The sequence below is a fragment of the Acinonyx jubatus genome, chromosome B4 (assembly GCF_027475565.1).
Source record: "Acinonyx jubatus isolate Ajub_Pintada_27869175 chromosome B4, VMU_Ajub_asm_v1.0, whole genome shotgun sequence".
Taxonomy (NCBI): domain Eukaryota; kingdom Metazoa; phylum Chordata; class Mammalia; order Carnivora; family Felidae; genus Acinonyx; species Acinonyx jubatus.
The window spans coordinates 131018250-131036656 of NC_069387.1; the positions used below are offsets into that span (position 1 = coordinate 131018250).

The following is an 18407-nucleotide window of genomic DNA, read 5'->3' on the forward strand; positions in this document are numbered from 1 at the left end:
TGGGGGGGACGGTGCAGAGAAGGAAGAAGGAACCTGCGTCTTCCTGTCTGCTTCATCTTCCCCTGAGGGTCACTTGAGCAATACTACTTTGCTCCAACAGCAACAGCAGTGCCTTCCCGTAGCAGCAGCTGAATCCATTTTCCAGTTTCCCCAGTACTTTCAGGACCAGCCTTATTGCACCCCCCGAGGTGCTGGCACCCCACCACAGCCCCCTCCCCACTCAGAGGTCCATGGCGGAACTTCTTCACTTGGTTCCCCAGCCTAGGACAGCATTGGTGTGCTCTCTCTCTGTCTCCCTCTTTTTGACTTGTCAGTGAGTTAATAATTTTATACCTGGTTAGCCATTCTTTATATTAAAGCCTCTCTGTTAAAGTAATGAGTGTGGTCTGTGGCCTGCATGGACCTTGACGATACTAGTGAAGTTAACAGAACCAGCAGTATGTGCATGGACTGCATCTGGGCTTCTCATACATGCTCTGTTCTCTGCATCCAGTGACCTTGTTAAAATAGAAATCTAACATTCCCACTTGAACCCCGCAGCGGATTCCCATGCTCTGCGGACAAAGAAGAAACCTGTTCACAGGGCCTGCAGGGCTGTGGCTGGGTAGGCTCATTGCTACTCCTTCTCCTCTCACACTTCCCTTCCCTCGTCTTTGTGATCTGGCCACCCTGGCCGCATTTCAGTTCCTCAGCAGCCACGTTTCTCCTACTTCGTAGCCTTTGCTGATGTGGTTCCCCCTGCTTAGACCACTTCCTCTTCCCACCCCCTTGTCCTTAGCGCCTCCTTCCTTTAGCCTCAGTTTACAGATAACTCCCTTGGGAACACCCCTCTCCCCCACCCCACGACAGGTCCGCACCCCCAGCACATGCACACACGGTATCATGCCCCTCACAGCATTTACCACAGCCTCAGTGGATGTTTCTATGTGTTTCTCTCTAATGACTGTCTCTTTCCCCAATTACTCCATTAGCTTCCTGAGGGCAGGACTAAGTCCATGTTGGGTTTTTTCTTTCTTTTTTAACTGCTGTGTCCTAAGTGCCTGGCACATTGTATGTGCTCAATAAATAGTTGCTGAATGAACAGGGATATTGTAAAATAAGTATTTGTCCAGTGTAGGAAGGGACCACTTGGGGATGTCTTAATGGTGAATCAGTTTTTATTATTCGCTAAAAATTTTTGAGAAAGCGAGTTCGATTACTATGAGTCTTTCTGTGAGTTAGGTTTACTTCAGTAAAAATACTGACAAGGAGCCAAACCATGAGAAAAAAATTCACTTATTAAACTGGAAGCCATGGTATGTTAGATTGCTGCCTTCTGTGGTATTTGGATGAAAAACATACGAAAACCCTCTTGAAGCCTAATTCCTATTGTGGTTTCTCTATTAGCACCCCTTCCTTCAAAGACAAGCATGAAGCTATCGCAGTTTCTTTCTTTGAGTTGCCGTTAGTCTCAAATGGGAGATTTTGCTCCCACATGAACATTCTAAAACTTTCTCTTCACTCACTACAGCGCCTTGTGTTTGACGGGCGTAACTGTGCCTTTGCCTGCCTTTCTGCTAGGTCTGCTCAAGCTCTTGGTCGAATGGGGGGATCCTGCCTTAGCAAGGTGTGCCCTACACATGTCCTTTCTGGGAGCCCATTAGCATGCTCTGAAAATTCCTGCTGACTGTGAAAGCATTTCCTTTATTGCTTCTTGTCTTCCGTCACTGCATTATTGGCGTCTACCTTTTTGTAGTTAACAATAAAAAGTAGAGACTGTTTCTTGATACATTTGTCCCACATTTTTTCAAATTATTTATTCAATTTATTTATTCAATTTATTCAATCATTTATTCAAATTATTTCGAGTATTTTCCAAATTACTCTTTTGTTGAAACTGGATTCACTAATTCTTTAAACTTGCTCTAAAATGTTAGATGACGGGCTGACACCATCTAGCCCAATTTCCTCTCTCACAGGTGTGACCCAGAGCCAGGTGAGTGGCCTGCCCAGAGCTCTAGACCCGCTGCCTCATGTGGTCAGTGCTAGTGAGGACTGTGAACCCACCGTGTGTAAGGCAGTGTCAGGAAAGAATACCGATCCTTTGGAACTCATCCAAATCATTGTTGCTTTAAGAAAGCAGACTGTAGTGGGGCGCCTGGGCGGCTCAGTCAGTTAAGCATCCGACTTCAGCTCAGGTTGTGATCTCACGATGTGTGAGTTCGAGCCCCACGCCGGGCTCTGCGTTGATGGTTCGGAGCCTGGAGCCTGCTTCAGATTCTGTCTCCCTCTCTCTGGCCCTCCCCCACTCACACTCTGTCTCTTTGTCTCTCTCTCAAAAATAAACAAACATTAAAAGAAAGGAAGAAAGACTGCAGATATTGAGAAAAACGCCTTAGCACACTGTGAAAGTGCAGTGTGAAAGAGGAGTTCCCAAGCTGCCTGAGCCAAGAAAACATTACAGGAACAAGTACATAGCCCTTCAAGATAACTGCTTTGAGGGGGACAAAACTTAACCCGTCTCAGTAAATCCTGGTATGATTGTTAAGATCTCAGGCTTATTTCTTTCTAATGTGGTTTGTACTGTCATGGCCGCTATTTTCAGGGTGCTTATAACATTCTTAGAGACAGTGACCTAATTTAATAGCAATAAGTCTAAAATTCTATTACATAGTGCCTTATTGATCATTGATAGTGAAGAGTAGAATTCTGAGCAGCAGGGGTCATGCTGCCAGGAAAGCTTTTGTAGGCGGGTGACTTAAGTCAGCTGCGGGGTGCAGGTGCATGGACATCTCATTCCTTTAACAAGCATTTATTGGATGCCATTCCTGGACCACGCATGGGTGGCACAGGGGAGTGCCAGAGAAAAGGCAGGAGGTGACAGCGGGTTCTGGTAAAAGGAATTGAAGGTTTATAGAGGGATGTGGTAGAGGAGACCGGGGTGTAAGTTGAAGCCACGTGAACAACAGGCTTTGGGAGCCAGGCTCAGAAGTGGAGGCTTGATCCTGACGGGTGGGGCAAGTTCGTTGTCCAAACTGGAATACTTTTGAGGAGCAGCAGGCTTGAAGCAGACCTCCAACGCCTCTAGGAAGCAGGCTCACCTGGCTTTTGAGTTTTCAGGCTGGTCTCGCCGGATGACATTACATGCACCCACAGAAGAGTTAAATTGCTCTTAGGGTTATCTGATTAAAAGCCAAATGAACTTTATTGTTACAATACCCCACTGTGTAGAAAGTGTTTACCACTTCCTCTCCCTGGGAAACTAGGCTGAACCCCTTGAGGGCAGGGCCTGTGTCTGTCTGGTTCACCTCTGTATCCCCAGGGCCAGGATAACGGTTGGCACTTAGTAGGACAGTCAGTATTTGCTTAGCAACATGACTAAGTGCCCTGGGCCTTCAGGAGGCCTTCCATTGGGTGTCACGGGAAGGGGCAGGAGGAGGTGAGACTTGAGCTGGGAAAGTGCAGCTGGAGGGAAAGATACATGAAGGAGTGAGAAAGGCATTTCTGGAGGTGATGTCTGGAGGATAACTTCAGCGGAGGACCAGGCCTGGGAACGTGGATGGGAGGCTAGAGGTTCTTTGATGGCAGTGGGAGGAAAGGAAGAGACCTGGATGTGGTGGCAGGTGCCATCCACTTTTGTGTTGTTTGGGCGCTCTCCACGGACTCCCTCCCCTTCCCCCCTGCCCCGAGTAGTACCTCCTCTCCTAACTGCCATTCACCCTGCAGACCTGGGCTGAGTACATTGGTGTCAGGAGTGGCCACGCAGGCCTTCTCACTGTGCCTTACGCTCACCAGGTTGGTTTCCTGTGCCTTTCAGACTGGTTCTTCCCCCTCCGTAAATGGCTCCCCCGACACCCTACACCCCCCATGGCCTTTTTTTCCCCCCCTCACCATTCAAGGCTCAAGTATCACCTCCTCAGAAGCCTTCTTCCTTCACCTTTTCCAAAAAACCCATTCTCTGCCCTGTCCCATTACCCTGTCTACTTCTCTTCACGGGATCAATCACTACTAAAATCATATTAACTTGTTAGTCTGCTGGTTTACTGCTTGTTTTCCCTTATTGGAGTAGGAGTACCATTTCTGTCTTTTTTTTCCTGTATGCTGAGTTACACTCACCAAGTTGTTCCCACCCTTTACCTTTCAGACTGGTTCTTTCCCCTGGCGGGTCAGTGCAGGGGAAAAAATACAGTTTATTACAGAGGGAGACCCTTTGTTTAAAAAAATATCTGTAACTTAACTAACTGTAAACTTAGGGACTTTATTAGCAACAAATCGTGATACAGCTTATAATTGATGCCATGGAGAAGCTGCCGCAGTAGGAGTATAGCACGTCCTAGCTTGAGTGCTCTGGCCTCCTTGCCCTGTGCCTCTAAACTGGCTACTTGTGGGTGATGGAATGTGTAGTAGGGAATCCTTATTGAAGGATGCTCAAATTCTTTTTTTTTTTTTTTTTTAATTTTTTTAAGTTTATTCATTTTTGAGAGAGAGAGAGTGTGAGCAGAGGAGGGACAGAGAGAGAGAGAGAGGGAGACACAGAATCCAAAGCAGGCTCCAGGCTCTGAGCTGTCAGCATAGAGCTGACGCAGGGTGGGAACTCACAAACTGCGAGATCATGACCTGAGCCAAAGTCGGATGCTCAACCGACAGAGCTACCCAAGCGCCCAAGGATGTCCAAATTCTTGATAGCTGTGGACAGGCCACAGGGGTCTTGGAGCCCAAGCCAGCATCCTGAGTAGGACCAGGAGCTAGGATTTAGAGTATGACAGTGGGTATGTGTTAGAAGTGGTTTGAGGGAGGGGTGGAGGTTTGAGCCCCCTCCCCTTCCCACCCCCACCTACTGGGGAGCCTTTGCCACTCTGTTAGCTTTAGAGTGACTTAGAAGAGGGAGGGAGAGACTCTGAATCTACGCTGCTTGAGGCAGAGAGTGATTTTGTGAGTGTGTGTGCACACAACTTATTGTTCAAGTGTTTGCTTAAATCATTTTATCTTCTTGGATTTTTTTTTTTTTAACCTTTTGGTTAGTACCTTGAAGGCTTAGTTGTGGTGCTCAGTGTTTCATGTCCCTTCTCCTTTCATTTTTTTTTTTTTTTAAGCAAAAGATGCATATGTAACAGTGCAAAGCTTAATTGTGGAAACCCCAAGTCGGTCAAAAGAATTGGCAGGCATAGTGAACACACTCTCTTTCTTCACTTTCCCTTCCCTTTTAAAGGCTTTGTTTGAGGAAAAGGGAAATTGGTGTGTTTGGAGAGCAGTTGTTAGCTTTCAAGACTGGACTCGTTGGTCTAATTTGGTAAAGGCCTGGAGCGTGTCAAATAAAATGAATGAAAAAGGTAAAGCTAAGGCAGGCACGTAGGGGAAAGCAAACTGTAAATTTTAACTCAAAAGCCCCACCTAATACGCTTTTAGCAGAAAGGCCTGGCTGGTTCTGGGAAGCTTTAGGTTTCCTGGTGATGGCAGCATCCTTCTAAGGTAGCCCATTTCCTGCCCTTCCCACCTCACACGCCCCCTGGTTCTGTTGATACCTGTAGTGTTCTATCTTGTGTGCTAGAAGATTCTAGGTCTTCCACCATTCCCTGTGGCACAGCACAGCATGTAGTTTCCTTTTGTCAGGATGTTGTTTCCTTCTCTTAAGTGTGTGGACTATTTGATAGTAGTTCTTACCCGTATTCCTAAGTCAGGTCTCCAGTATCCTGCCCATGTTTCCAGAGACATGTTCCTGTACCAGCTGAGCGCTTAGGAAGGATATAAATGCAAACTCATTTTAGTTGCTAGTTTTCTCTTGAAGGTAGTACAATTAAGTGAAGATTTGACTAACTTCTTACCCTGTTTATTGACTCCTCCTGTCTACTTTCCTGTTGCCCCTCGCTCTAGGGTTCCCACTGGACATTCTGCCCAAAACCGTCCATACTTTAGGTGTCCTTGTGTGTTAGAATTAGATGGTTGCTTGGTGAGTGTGGAGTCCATACAAGGGGTGTTTTAATGGAAGGATTTCAATGGCTAGTGTCCTGAAGTTAAGGTGTCCTGGCCTGTCCATCTCTCTTTCCATTTTAAAGTGTAGCCAGGAGGCAGGATGACTCATAGCTAATAATTCGGGCACTTTCAGCCCCCAGGAGAAGTAGAGAAAATAAACTTTTGCTCTTTGGAGTCTCCCCTGACCACCTCTCTTGTGTGTCTTCACACCATCTCATAGCCCCTCACAGAGGTACAATTAGGGAGCCCCTGAAACCTCCTAGTTGTCATTTGCAGCTTGTGTCTGAGAAGAGTTTTGTTCTACTGTCATGGCTGATCTGGACAGCCTGCGTCTCCGTGTGGGGTGGGCCGTACAGTTTCCTCTGTGCCACACCAAACACACAGGCGTCAGGAGTAAGAAAGGGGTTTAGAGAGAATGGGGAGCCGACCCAGGGGAAATTTCTTGGCTCTTTGAAGGCCTTGATTGGAGTCAAAGAAAGAGAGGGGATTTGTGCTCCAGCTGTGGGAGCATGTGGGCCAGAGCACAGAGAGGAATGAGGCCTATCTGGGGATTTGAGGGTTCTCACAGAGGGATCTCCTTTGGTGACCCTGAACAGTGATCTTCTGAACTCAGGGTAGCATCGCTGCCTTGACCACTCATTTGACTTCCAGATCCATTTCATATTGCTTATTCAAATGAAATAGATTATTGGAATTTAAAAAAATATCTTTAAGTAATTTCTACACCCAACATTGGGCTCCAACTCACAACCCTGAGATCAAGAGTCGCGTGCTCCACCAACCAAGCCAGCCATGTACCACAATTATTAGGTTTTTTTAAATTTAAACTCTTTATTTTGAAATAATTGTAGAATCACATGCTAAATAACATGCTCACATGTTATTGTAAAAATAACATGCTAAAAAAAGGAAGCAGGCAGGGGCGCCTGGGTGGCTCAGTCAGTCCAACTTCAGCTCAGGTCATGATCTCCTGGTTCGTGGGTTCAAGCCCTGCATCAGGCTCCGTGCTGACAGCTCGTAGCCTGGAGCCTGCTTCGTGGATTCTGTGTCTTCCTCTCTCTCTCTGCCCCTCCTCCATTCATACTCTGTCCCTCTCTCTAAATAAAAAACGTTAAAAAAATGTGTTTTAATTGTAAAAAAAAAAAAAAAAAAAAAAGGAAGCAGGCAAACCAAGAAATAGACTCTTAACTAGAGAACACACTGATGGTCACCAGATGAGAGCTAGGTGGGGGGATGGGAGAAATAGGCGATGGGGATTAAGGAGTGCACTCCTGACAACCACTGGCTGATGTATGAACTGTTGAATCACTATATCATACACCTGAAACTAACACTACACTGTGTGTTAACTAACTGGAATTTAAATAAAAGCTAAAGAAAAAAATGGTTGTAAGAAATAATCTTGTGTATCTTGTCCTGTTTCCCCTGTTGCTAACATCTTGCTGTGTGACCTTGTTTAAAAATTGAATTATCTGGTCAAAAAGAGTATACGGTCATCTTAAAACCACCCAGCTTTTCCTTCTCAGACACATCAGTATTACTCATTTTTTATGTTTCCTTCCAGGGAGTCTCTATTCATACACATATGGTAGCATCAAGTGCACTTCTTTGTATCTTGCTTTTTAAATTTAACAACATACCTTGAAGGTCTATTTTCATTAGTACATAAAAAACTTCCTTTTATATATGCAATTATATCTAAGCTTGTGTGGATAACCTGTAATTTATTTAACCAATCTCCTAATTGATGGACTGTTTCCAATCTTTTGCCATTACAAACATGTTGCAACGAATATCCTTTACATATATAATTTCCCTCATGTGTAATTACTTTCCTGTGATATGTTCCTAGAAGTGAGGTTGCTGGGTCAAAACCTATGTACACTTTAATTTTGATAGGTCAAATGGTTCTCTCTGAGATTGTACCAGCTTATACTCCCACCAACACTATGTGAATGCCTTTTTCCCTGACACCTTTGAGAGTACAGTGTTTTTACTAAATTTTGTCAGTGACACTTTGGTACGTGAAAAGTAGTCTCTCAGTATTAGTTTAATATACTGTTCCCTTGTAAGGAATGTAGTAGATCATCTTTTCATAAGTTTTAGAACTTTTTATCTCCTCTGTGAACTGTTCATTTCCTTCATCCACTTTTCGATTGGATTGTGGTCTTTTCCTTATTGATTTGTAGAAGCTCTTTCTGGAATCTAGCCTTAGGTGCTATAGGTTGCTGATATCTTTTTCTCAAGAAATACTAGTTTGTTCTTGGTGGATTTATCATAATAATCATTTTAAAGTTTTTATATATCTGTATTTTATACAAATATAGCAATTGTTTATGGATTCTGAGTATGTATCTTAGTTAGAAAGTCTTTGGGGGCACCTGGCTGATTCAGTTGGTAGAGCGTGCAACTCTTGATCTTGGGACTCTGAGTTCGGGCCCCACATTAGGTGTGGAGATTACTTACAATCTTAAGAAAAAAAAAAAAAAAGAAAGGCTTTGTTCATTCTAATTCTGAAAAGAAAAATTCACCACAATCTCTTAAAGTGCTTTAGCTGTTTCCTTCCTTCCTTCCTTCCTTCCTTCCTTCCTTCCTTCCTTCCTTCCTTCCTTCCTTCCTTCTTTTACATTTAAATCTTTTCTCTGTCTGGACTTTAGTTTCATTTAAGGTTTGAGGTATGGGTCTAATTTTATAGAGAGAGTCGGGGTGGTTCCTGAGGACCTTCTCAGAAATGATGACCTCTTTGAATTACCCATAGTGCTTCTCCAGTGCTTTATGCATCATAGTTGCTTGATGAGGAGAAAGAGGACACCAGTGCAGAAGCAGCAGCAGCAACAGCAGCCCATGGGCTGGGTATTGTTATGTGTTTTCCACCCACATTCTCTAATCAGCGCAGCTTTTCTTCAAGATAGGTAGCGTACCCCCATTTTATAGATACGAAAACTGACTTAGAGGCCAGATAATTTGCCCAAGTTCCTGCCATTAGTGTCTGAGACCCAAGATACATACAGTTGATTTGAAAATTGCCAGACTCCAAAGTCTGTGCTCTTTACCAGACAGCCTTGGCAGAAGGCTCTGCTTGTTGTAATTTACCATGCTTGATATGGAATTGTAGGAGGTGGAATCAAAAGAACTTTGAAGAAGTTGTTGGAAACTGAAGGTCCTAAAACACAAAGGAATACAGAACTCTACCGCATGCATCCGTTCACACCCACTCGACTCCACTTACATATAGAAAGTGTAATTCTTAACTATAAGGAGAAGAAAGATCTTGATACCTTAAGAGAAATTTAAGTATTCTCTCAGAAAAATAGGATATTTACACATAGCTATTACTGAGATTATCTATTAAAGATCACAATGGTAGATCATTCTCTAAAAATTTCCCTCAGGTTACGTAAATTAGGTACAAACCTAATTTAATACACCATCTTAAGTGGAGTTAGGCATTCTGTATTTGATCCTGAAGAATTAGACACAGGTCAGTGTTGGCTTGGTTGTTACCAAAATATAAATCCTATTTTAAATTTTGAGTCATTTTTGCACTGGGGTTTAATTTTAGTTGAAAAATTAGGTCACGTAAGTTCATGAGTTAGCTTTACACTGTCGCTGGTTACTTATTAACCTTTAACATGCTTATCTTTCAGAAATACACATTTCCTCAAGGTAATTCAGTGATTATCTTTCAGCTTGCTAAATTTAAGTGACAACTGCTAGCACACAAGAACACGACTTTCCATTTTTACTATTCTGAAAATAGAGCACAAATTAAGAGCATTGAGAAGTAGGGTACGACTGTCACCTGTGGAATCCTGAATTCAGAGTTGATTTCCTTCTCTGCTAATTTTCTCAATACCAAGATAAGTGTCACAAATAGCACCCTTTCTCAGAGGATTTCCAGAATTAGAGTAACAAGCACCAGCTTAATAGAATGGTAGTGATGCAGTATAATCAGGAAGCGTATACACTGCCTAGTTCCCTTGCTGTTTGCAGTAGCTACTGTGTGATCTCTGAGGAAAGTTCATGTCTTTTCTAAAATGCTTGTTGTTTTTTTTTTATTCTTAAGGCAGAGATCTACAAATGAGTGCAAAAATCACTTTCCTGGGGGGGGGGGGGGCGGGTGCTGCATTATGACAACACCCCTAACGCCCCTCCTACCTTGTCAGCATGGGATATACATCAGCCTTAGGCATGGTTAGAGGAGAGGCAAATGTTTCATTGTTTGAATTCTCTTTTGATTCCTTAAAGTTGAGTAATAATGCTCTTGAAAATTTTTATTTAGCCATATTTCTTATGTGTGCGACGTAGCCGTGAGAGAGAAAGTGGTTTGGTCCGTGAGAAAGGAGGGTCCAGAGCCTAAGGATAATGGCTCCCAGTTGAGGGCACACATGATCCAATTCCCTTCCCCTGTTTCAGTGGCAACAAACCTCCCAGAACCTTCCAGAACCTGCTATACCATCTCCTTTGGGAGTGCACACATGGGATCTGAACCTCAGACCAAGGCTTCCAAGTCAGCATCTTCAAAGATGAGGCCCTGGTGTGGATGGACATGTTTAGAGCATGTGAAGCATTTTGATGTCCTAGCCACTGAGTTAGTCCTTGATGAGTTTAGATACCACGTACTTTTTTTTTTTTTAAATATATGAAATTTATTGTCAAATTGGTTTCCATACAACACCCAGTGCTCGTCCCAAAAGGTACCCTTCTCAATACCCATCACCCACCCTCCCCTCCCTCCCACCCCCCATCCACCCTCAGTTTGTTCTCAGTTTTTAACAGTCTCTTATGCTTTGGCTCTCTCCCACTCTAACCTCTTTTTTTTTTTTTTTTCCTTCCCCTCCCCCATGGGTTTCTGTTAAGTTTCTCAGGATCCACATAAGAGTGAAACCATATGGTATCTGTCTTTCTCTGTATGGCTTATTTCACTTAGCATCACACTCTCCAGTTCCATCCACGTTGCTACAAAAGGCCATATTTCATTTTTTCTCATTGCCACGTAGTATTCCATTGTGTATATAAACCACAATTTCTTTATCCATTCATCAGTTGATGGACATTTAGGCTCTTTCCATAATTTGGCTATTGTTGAGAATGCTGCTATAAACATTGGGGTACAAGTGCCCCTATGCATCAGTACTCCTGTATCCCTTGGGTAAATTCCTAGCAGTGCTATTGCTGGGTCATAGGGTAGGTCTATTTTTAATTTTCTGAGGAACCTCCACACTGCTTTCCAGAGCGGCTGCACCAATTTGCATTCCCACCAACAGTGCAAGAGGGTTCCCGTTTCTCCACATCCTCTCCAGCATCTATAGTCTCCTGATTTGTTCATTTTGGCCACTGTGACTGGCGTGAGGTGATATCTGAGTGTGGTTTTGATTTGTATTTCCCTGATAAGGAGCGACGTTGAACATCTTTTCATGTGCCTGTTGGCCATCCGGATGTCTTCTTTAGAGAAGTGTCTATTCATGTTTTCTGCCCATTTCTTCACTGGGTTATTTGTTTTTCGGGTGTGGAGTTTGGTGAGCTCTTTATAGATTTTGGCTACTAGCCCTTTGTCCGATATGTCATTTGCAAATATCTTTTCCCATTCCGTTGGTTGCCTTTTAGTTTTGTTGGTTGTTTCCTTTGCTGTGCAGAAGCTTTTTATCTTCATAAGGTCCCAGTAATTCACTTTTGCTTTTAATTCCCTTGCCTTTGGGGATGTGTCGAGTAAGAGATTGCTACGGCTGAGGTCAGAGAGGTCTTTTCCTGCTTTCTCCTCTAAGGTTTTGATGGTTTCCTGTCTCACATTCAGGTCCTTTATCCATTTTGAGTTTATTTTTGTGAATGGTGTGAGAAAGTGGTCTAGTTTCAACCTTCTGCATGTTGCTGTCCAGTTCTCCCAGCACCATTTGTTAAAGAGACTGTCTTTTTTCCATTGGATGTTCTTTCCTGCTTTGTCAAAGATGAGTTGGCCATACGTTTGTGGGTCTAGTTCTGGGGTTTCTATTCTATTCCATTGGTCTATGTGTCTGTTTTTGTGCCAATACCATGCTGTCTTGATGATTACAGCTTTGTAGTAGAGGCTAAAGTCTGGGATTGTGATACCTCCTGCTTTGGTCTTCTTCTTCAAAATTACTTTGGCTATTCAGGGCCTTTTGTGGTTCCATATGACTTTTAGGATGGCTTGTTCTAGTTTCGAGAAGAATGCTGGTACAATTTTGATTGGGATTGCATTGAATGTGTAGATAGCTTTGGGTAGTATTGACATTTTGACAATATTCTTCTAATCCATGAGCAGGGAATGTCTTTCCATTTCTTTAAATCTTTTTCAATTACCTTCATAAGTTTTCTATAGTTTTCAGCATACAGATCTTTTACATCTTTGGTTAGATTTATTCCTAGGTATTTTATGCTTCTTGGTGCAATTGTGAATGGGATCAGTTTCTTTATTTGTCTTTCTGTTGCTTCATTGTTAGTGTATAAGAACGCAACTGATTTCTGTACATTGATTTTGTATCCTGCAACTTTGCTGAATTCATGTATCAGTTCTAGCAGACTTTTGGTGGAGTCTATCGGATTTTCCATGTATAATATCATGTCATCTGCAAAAAGCGAAAGCTTGACTTCATCTTTGCCAATTTTGATGCCTTTGATTTCCTTTTGTTGTCTGATTGCTGATGCTAGAACTTCCAGCACTATGTTAAACAACAGCGGTGAGAGTGGGCATAGATACCACGTACTCTTAACAGTCATATGTCACACTTCAATTGCTTTAAAACTGCCTTTAAAAAAAATTTTTTTTAATGATTATGTATTTTTGAAGGAAAGAGAGACAGAGCGTGAGCAGGGGCAGAGAGAGAGGGAGACACAGAATCCGAAACGGGCTCCAGGCTCTGAGCCGTCAACACAGAGCCCGACGTGGGGCTCGAACTCACAAACCCTGAGATCATGACCTGAGCTGAAGTTGGTCGCTTAACTGACTGAGCCACCCAGGCGCCCCTAAAACTGCCTTTTAATGGAGTGTCAGCTTATTGTAATTTTGGTTGAATTGTTAACAATCTTATTGATTTCAAAGGTCAGTTACATATTTATTCTTTTAATAAAATAATTGTGTTGGACCATGCACGGAAGCAGGCAGAGAAAGGGAAAAACAACATAAAAATAAAAGCACCTAAATGTTTATGAACATAGCCCCACTATCTGCTGTTAATAAGTTGTCAGGTCTTCTAAACACGTGTGCCTCACAAGTGTGGATTCTGATTGATCCAGTTTTCTGCCGAGGAACTCTAGATTATCACTGTTGTGTAGTGAGTAGTTCTTTCCAAAGCCCTTCCTTAGACTCTTCATTTCTCTTTGCTTTCTTTGTTGTTGAATGCCAAGGGCAGAGGGCTTGTCTGGCTTTTGTGGGTTTTTCTGGCCCTTAAGGTTTAAACATGGTTTTTAGTGGCTCCAAGATATAAATATTAGAGTATGTGGTATAGCTCTCGTCATGGTGTTGCCCCTTTGCCTGTTTGGATATTTGTAAAACTACCACTCACTTCAGATGGTCTTTAGGAGCCTGGCCTAAAGTACTTTCAGGAGTATGTATGGGAAAGTACTTTCAGGAGTAAAACGTGAGATGTTGTTAATAAAGATTTATTCGCCGAATTAGCACAGTAAAACCTAGCAGTTCCTTTGAGCGAAGAAGCTAAGCTTAAGGCAAGCAAAACCACAGGAATGGCTGAAAGTTGAGCGGATTTGACTCAGAGTTCCCACCTGAACACACCATCATGTGTTACCAATTGAATGAAACTTCAAGCGAAAAATCCAGTGAAGATGCTGGTAGTTTATAGTGATCCAGAATGGTAAGTGAAATGTAAAGATAAAGGTTTAAAAATTCAGACGTTGACTTCCTAAGATTTCTTTCACAGGTGATTTCATTGCATTTAAAAATGAAACTTTATACCCATTCTAGGAATGTTATCCACGCAGAAGCTCCAATTTAAAGGTTTCCTCTCAGGAACAGTGTGCGCACACTGGGTGAAATTTCAACTGATAAAGAGATCTCACTTATACTGGTGTATCCAGTCAGGGTTCTGTCAGGAAAACAGGCCATTCAAGGTATTCCTTGCAGGAAAGATTTTTTTCCCCTTTCTTTTCTTTTTTTCTTTTTATTGTAGCCCCTTATTGAGGTATAACTGACATATAATAAACTGCTCATATTTGAAGCGTTCAATATTTGTTCAGTTTTGAGTTACATACAAACGATGATGAATGTATCCTTTGTTCCTCAAAGTCTATTTGTGCCCATTTGTCAATACTCCTTCCTGTCCTTTTCTTCCCCTCCCCAACTCCTCAGTAACCACTGATCTGCTTTGTGTCTCAGTAGTTTGTGGGGGTTTTTACAATTTTATACCAATGGAACATACAGTACTTCTTGTCTAGCTTATTTCACTCATCGTAATTTTGAGGTTTCTCCATATTGTGTGAGGTTTCTCCATATTCTCCATATTGTGTTTCCATATTCCTTCGCTCAAAGGAACTGCTAGGTTTTACTGTGCTAATTCGGTGAATAAATCTTTATTAACAACATCTCACGTTTTACTCCTGAAAGTACTTTCCCATACATACTCCTGAAAGTACTTTAGGCCAGGCCCCTAAAGACCATCTCCATATTGTGTGTCAATAGTTCATTCTTACTGCTGAGTCGTACTTCAATGGCAGGCGCTACCACTATTTATCCATTCATCTACAGATGCCTGTTTGAGTAGTTTATAGTTTTCAGCTATTAGAAAATACTCATTTACAAAGTCTTTGTATTGGATGTATGCTTTATTTTCTCTAGGGTAAATACCTAGGTGTGGAATGGCTGGATCGGTATGGTAGATGTGTGTTTAACTTTGTAGAAAACTGCCAAACTATTTTCCAAAGTGATTGTACTAGTTTACATTCCCACCATAAGAGTTCCAGTTTCCAAAACCAGGTGCAGTCAGTCTTTTTTTAAATTTGGACATTCTAATAAGTATGCATATGGTAGCATCTCACAGTAGCTTTAGGGGTTTTTTGGTTTTGTTTGTTTGTTTTTAATGACTGATGATGTTGAACATCTTCTTACATGCTTATTTGCCATCTGTATATTTTCTTTGGTAAAGTGTCTTCTAATCTTTGGCCTCTTTTAAAAATTGGGTTGTTTATTACCGAGTTTTGAGAGTTCTTAATACAAATGGACATTAAATTCTTGATCAGATAAGTGATTTGCAAGTATTTTTTCCCAGTCTGCAACTCTTTTCATTTTCTTACCATTATCTTCAGTAGAGAAGGAAATTCTTAATTTTATTGAGTCATATTTTCTTTTATGGACTTTACTTTCAGTGTTGTACCTGTGAAATAGTTGGCCTAACCCAAGGTCACAAAAATTTTCTTTCCTACATTTTCTTATAGTCTTTAGCTTTTATATTTAGATCTGTTATTTATTTTGAGTTAATTTTTATATGTAGTGCAAGGTATGGATTGAGGTTCATTTTTTTTTTTAACATATGTTCAGTTACTCCACCATGATTTGGTGGAAAGTCTAGCCTTTCTCCGCTGAATTGCTTTTGCACCTTTTTTGAAAATCATTTGTCCATATCTCTGTCAGTTTATTTTTGGAATCTATCTTATCCCAGTGAACTTTTTGTCTGTCTTTAGACCCATACCCCACTGTCTTCATTACTCTACCTTTCTTTTCTTTTTTCTTTTCTTTTCCTTTTCTTTCTTTCTTTCTTTCTTTCTTTCTTTCTTTCTTTCTTTCTTTCTTTCTTTCTTTCTCTTTCTTTCTTTGTTTTCTTTCTTTCTTTCTTTCTTTCTTTCTCTCTCTCTCTCTCTCTCTCTCTGTCTCTCCCTCTCCCTCTCTCTCTCTTTCTTTCCTTCTTTTTTAAATATTTTTAAATAGTCCCTACTCTCAACATGGGGCTCAAATATTCAGTCCTAAGATCAAGAGTCGCATGCTCCACCAACTGCACCAGCCAGGTGCTCCGGTTACTCTACCTTTATAACAAGTGTGGGTGTCAGGTTGTGTAAGTCTTCCAACTTTGCTCTTTTTAAAAGTTGTTGGCTTTTCTGGGTTCTTTGAAGTTTTAAAAGGAGGTTGTCATTTCTATTGAAAGAATAACAATAAATACCTTGTGAGATTTTGATAGGGATTGTGTTGAACCTGTAAATTAATTTGGGGAGAATCTATATCTTAATACTGAGTTTTCTAATCCATAACTATGGTATATGGTATACCTCTTCACCTACTTAGGTATTTAAATTTTTCTCTCAGCAGTGTTTTATAGTTTTCAATGTTGGTCAGACTTATCCCTAAGTATTTCATAAATTTTGATGCCACTGTAAATAGGGTTTTTGAAAATTTCAGTTTCTATAGGGTGCCTGGGTGGCTCAGTCAGTTAAGTGTCCGACTTCGGCTGAGGTCGTGATCTTGCAGTCCGTGAGTTTGGGCCCCGCATCAGACGCTGTGCTGACAGCTCGGAGCCTGGAGCCTGCTTCAGATTCTGTGTCTCCCTTGCTCTGACCCTTCCCCGTTTATGCTCTGTCTCTCTCTGTCTCAAAAATAAATAAACGTTAAAAAAAATTTTTTTAATTCAATTTCTATTGTTTGTTGCTATTATATAGAAATACAGTTGATTTTATATATAGATCCTGTGGCCTAAAACTTTGCTAAAGTCATTTATTAATTCTAGTAGCTTTTTGGGGGGCTGGGGGAGTGTAGAATCCACTGTATTTTCCAAGAAGGAAAGACTTTGAAAGTTAGTCTGGGGGGAAAATTCAGGGAGGCCACTGTTATTGTTGAGGAAATTAGAGTGCCAGGTCCCTAGGAAAGTAGTGATCTCAGCTGCCTGCAGCTCCATTATGGCTTTAACTAATCAGGAAGCTGCTGTAAAAGTGGAAAGTCCTGTCTGCTGCTGCCTGTGTGTCTGCTCCCAACTGTTTCCAGAGCATAGTGACTTCTGCCTTCCAAATCTCGCGTGGATGTGTCTCACTTCAGCTCATCAACCTAGACAAATGGAGAATGGGCTTCTGAGATACGTAGTTCCAGACCTTTTCCTGCAGTGCAGGGAGGACTAGGGGGTAGCAATGTTAGGTTGATAATCTGGCACAGAGGGCATTAATAGAGGTACACGTAAGGTGCTGCACTCAGTTGCGGAGAAGTGACTTCGTAGTACTGTGGAAAAATAGGGCTGTGAGATGGTTGCAGTTCAGTAAGATATGATTTCCAAAAAGATACACAGTCTCTTTGAAAGTACTGGCAGTGGTCTATTTTCTGGGATAAGGAAGTGGCAAGGCCTACTTTCATGCTGTCTTGCCCAATAATTGGATGAGTGTATACAAACCGGAACATGTTTAGGGGATTATGACCCCCATATGAGGGGATAGAAAGCCAGATCACCCGGGCAGGATTGGAAGCACCAGGGAATGCCTCAGGGGTGCATGATGGGTGATTACAGATGCCTGGAAAACGTGCTATGTGCAGTCTGGGAAGGAGGGCTTAGGACCAGGGGCAGAAGCTGTGAGGAGACCACTTCCAAGGCAGTGTCTAAAGCACTCTTGCACAGCTGGGCTAAGATCGAATAGCAGGTCGGAAGATTCCTTTGTTCAAGATCACCTTCAGGAAGAGTGGTTTCAAATTAGTTGTTCTTCCTTGGGCTCTTTGGATACAACTTTTGCTACATGGACTTTCTGAAAGTGAAAACATGTTCTTTAAATATATTATCTTTATTTGGTTTGAATAATTCTAAATAAGCCCATTCCTTATTGCATCTCAAGATACAGAAAGTGGGAATTTGTGAGAAGCTTAGAGACAGAGGCTGTGTGCAAAAGTCTTACTGGTTCTGACACTCGCATTCTTTTACATGTTGACATCTCTGAAATCTGTGTCTGTACATTTGCCGTCATCCAGATTTTTTTTTTTTTTTTTTTGCAGGTACATACATGGCACTACGTGAGTTGTTTAATTGCATTTTAATAGGTCTTTGTAAAGATTATGCTGTAATTTGGCACTGAAACACAGATGGGAATAACAAGGCATAGGCTTGATAGTAATGAGGTTAGTATTTATCCTTGGAGAAATGACTGCAATTTCGTATTTTCTTAGAAAGCAACAACCAAAGGCATTATGCTTGTGCTGTTCAGAGTAAAGTCCAGGGACCAGCAGCTTGTTAGAAATGGAGAATCGTAGTTTACAACCCATACCTACTAAGTGACAATCTGTGTGTATGTTCCCATTTTAATATCTGTGTGTATGTTCCCATTAAAGTTTGAGAAATATTGCTTTACATAACCTCATATAGGAAGATAACCCATTTGTACAAGGAGCTGTGTTAAATTTTGTTGCTGGCATACAAAAGAATTGCCTGTCACATGTACATGATGCATTTGAAGACAGGAGAGATTTCTGTATCCCTCTAAATGGAAAGTGCATTTACCTTAATTTTTCTAGGTTTAATGTTACCATTTTC

At 41.7% G+C, this 18407-nt stretch overlaps 1 protein-coding gene across 12 annotated transcripts in view; it reads left to right on the forward strand.

Annotated features, from left to right (window-relative positions):
* Positions 1-18407, forward strand: part of TNRC6B (trinucleotide repeat containing adaptor 6B) — a 251022-nt gene that overhangs the window by 151060 nt on the left and 81555 nt on the right. For 5 of the 12 annotated variants that reach the window (XM_053226831.1, XM_053226832.1, XM_053226833.1 and 2 more), the window contains one exon: positions 17873-17890. The exons of 6 other annotated variants lie outside the window; for them this stretch is intronic. In XM_053226831.1, coding sequence (XP_053082806.1) covers positions 17873-17890 — 18 coding nt within the window. Of the gene's footprint in view, positions 1-17872; positions 17891-17938; positions 17996-18407 lie in introns of those variants that run through there. One more of the 12 variants, XM_053226834.1, reaches the window with a different exon arrangement.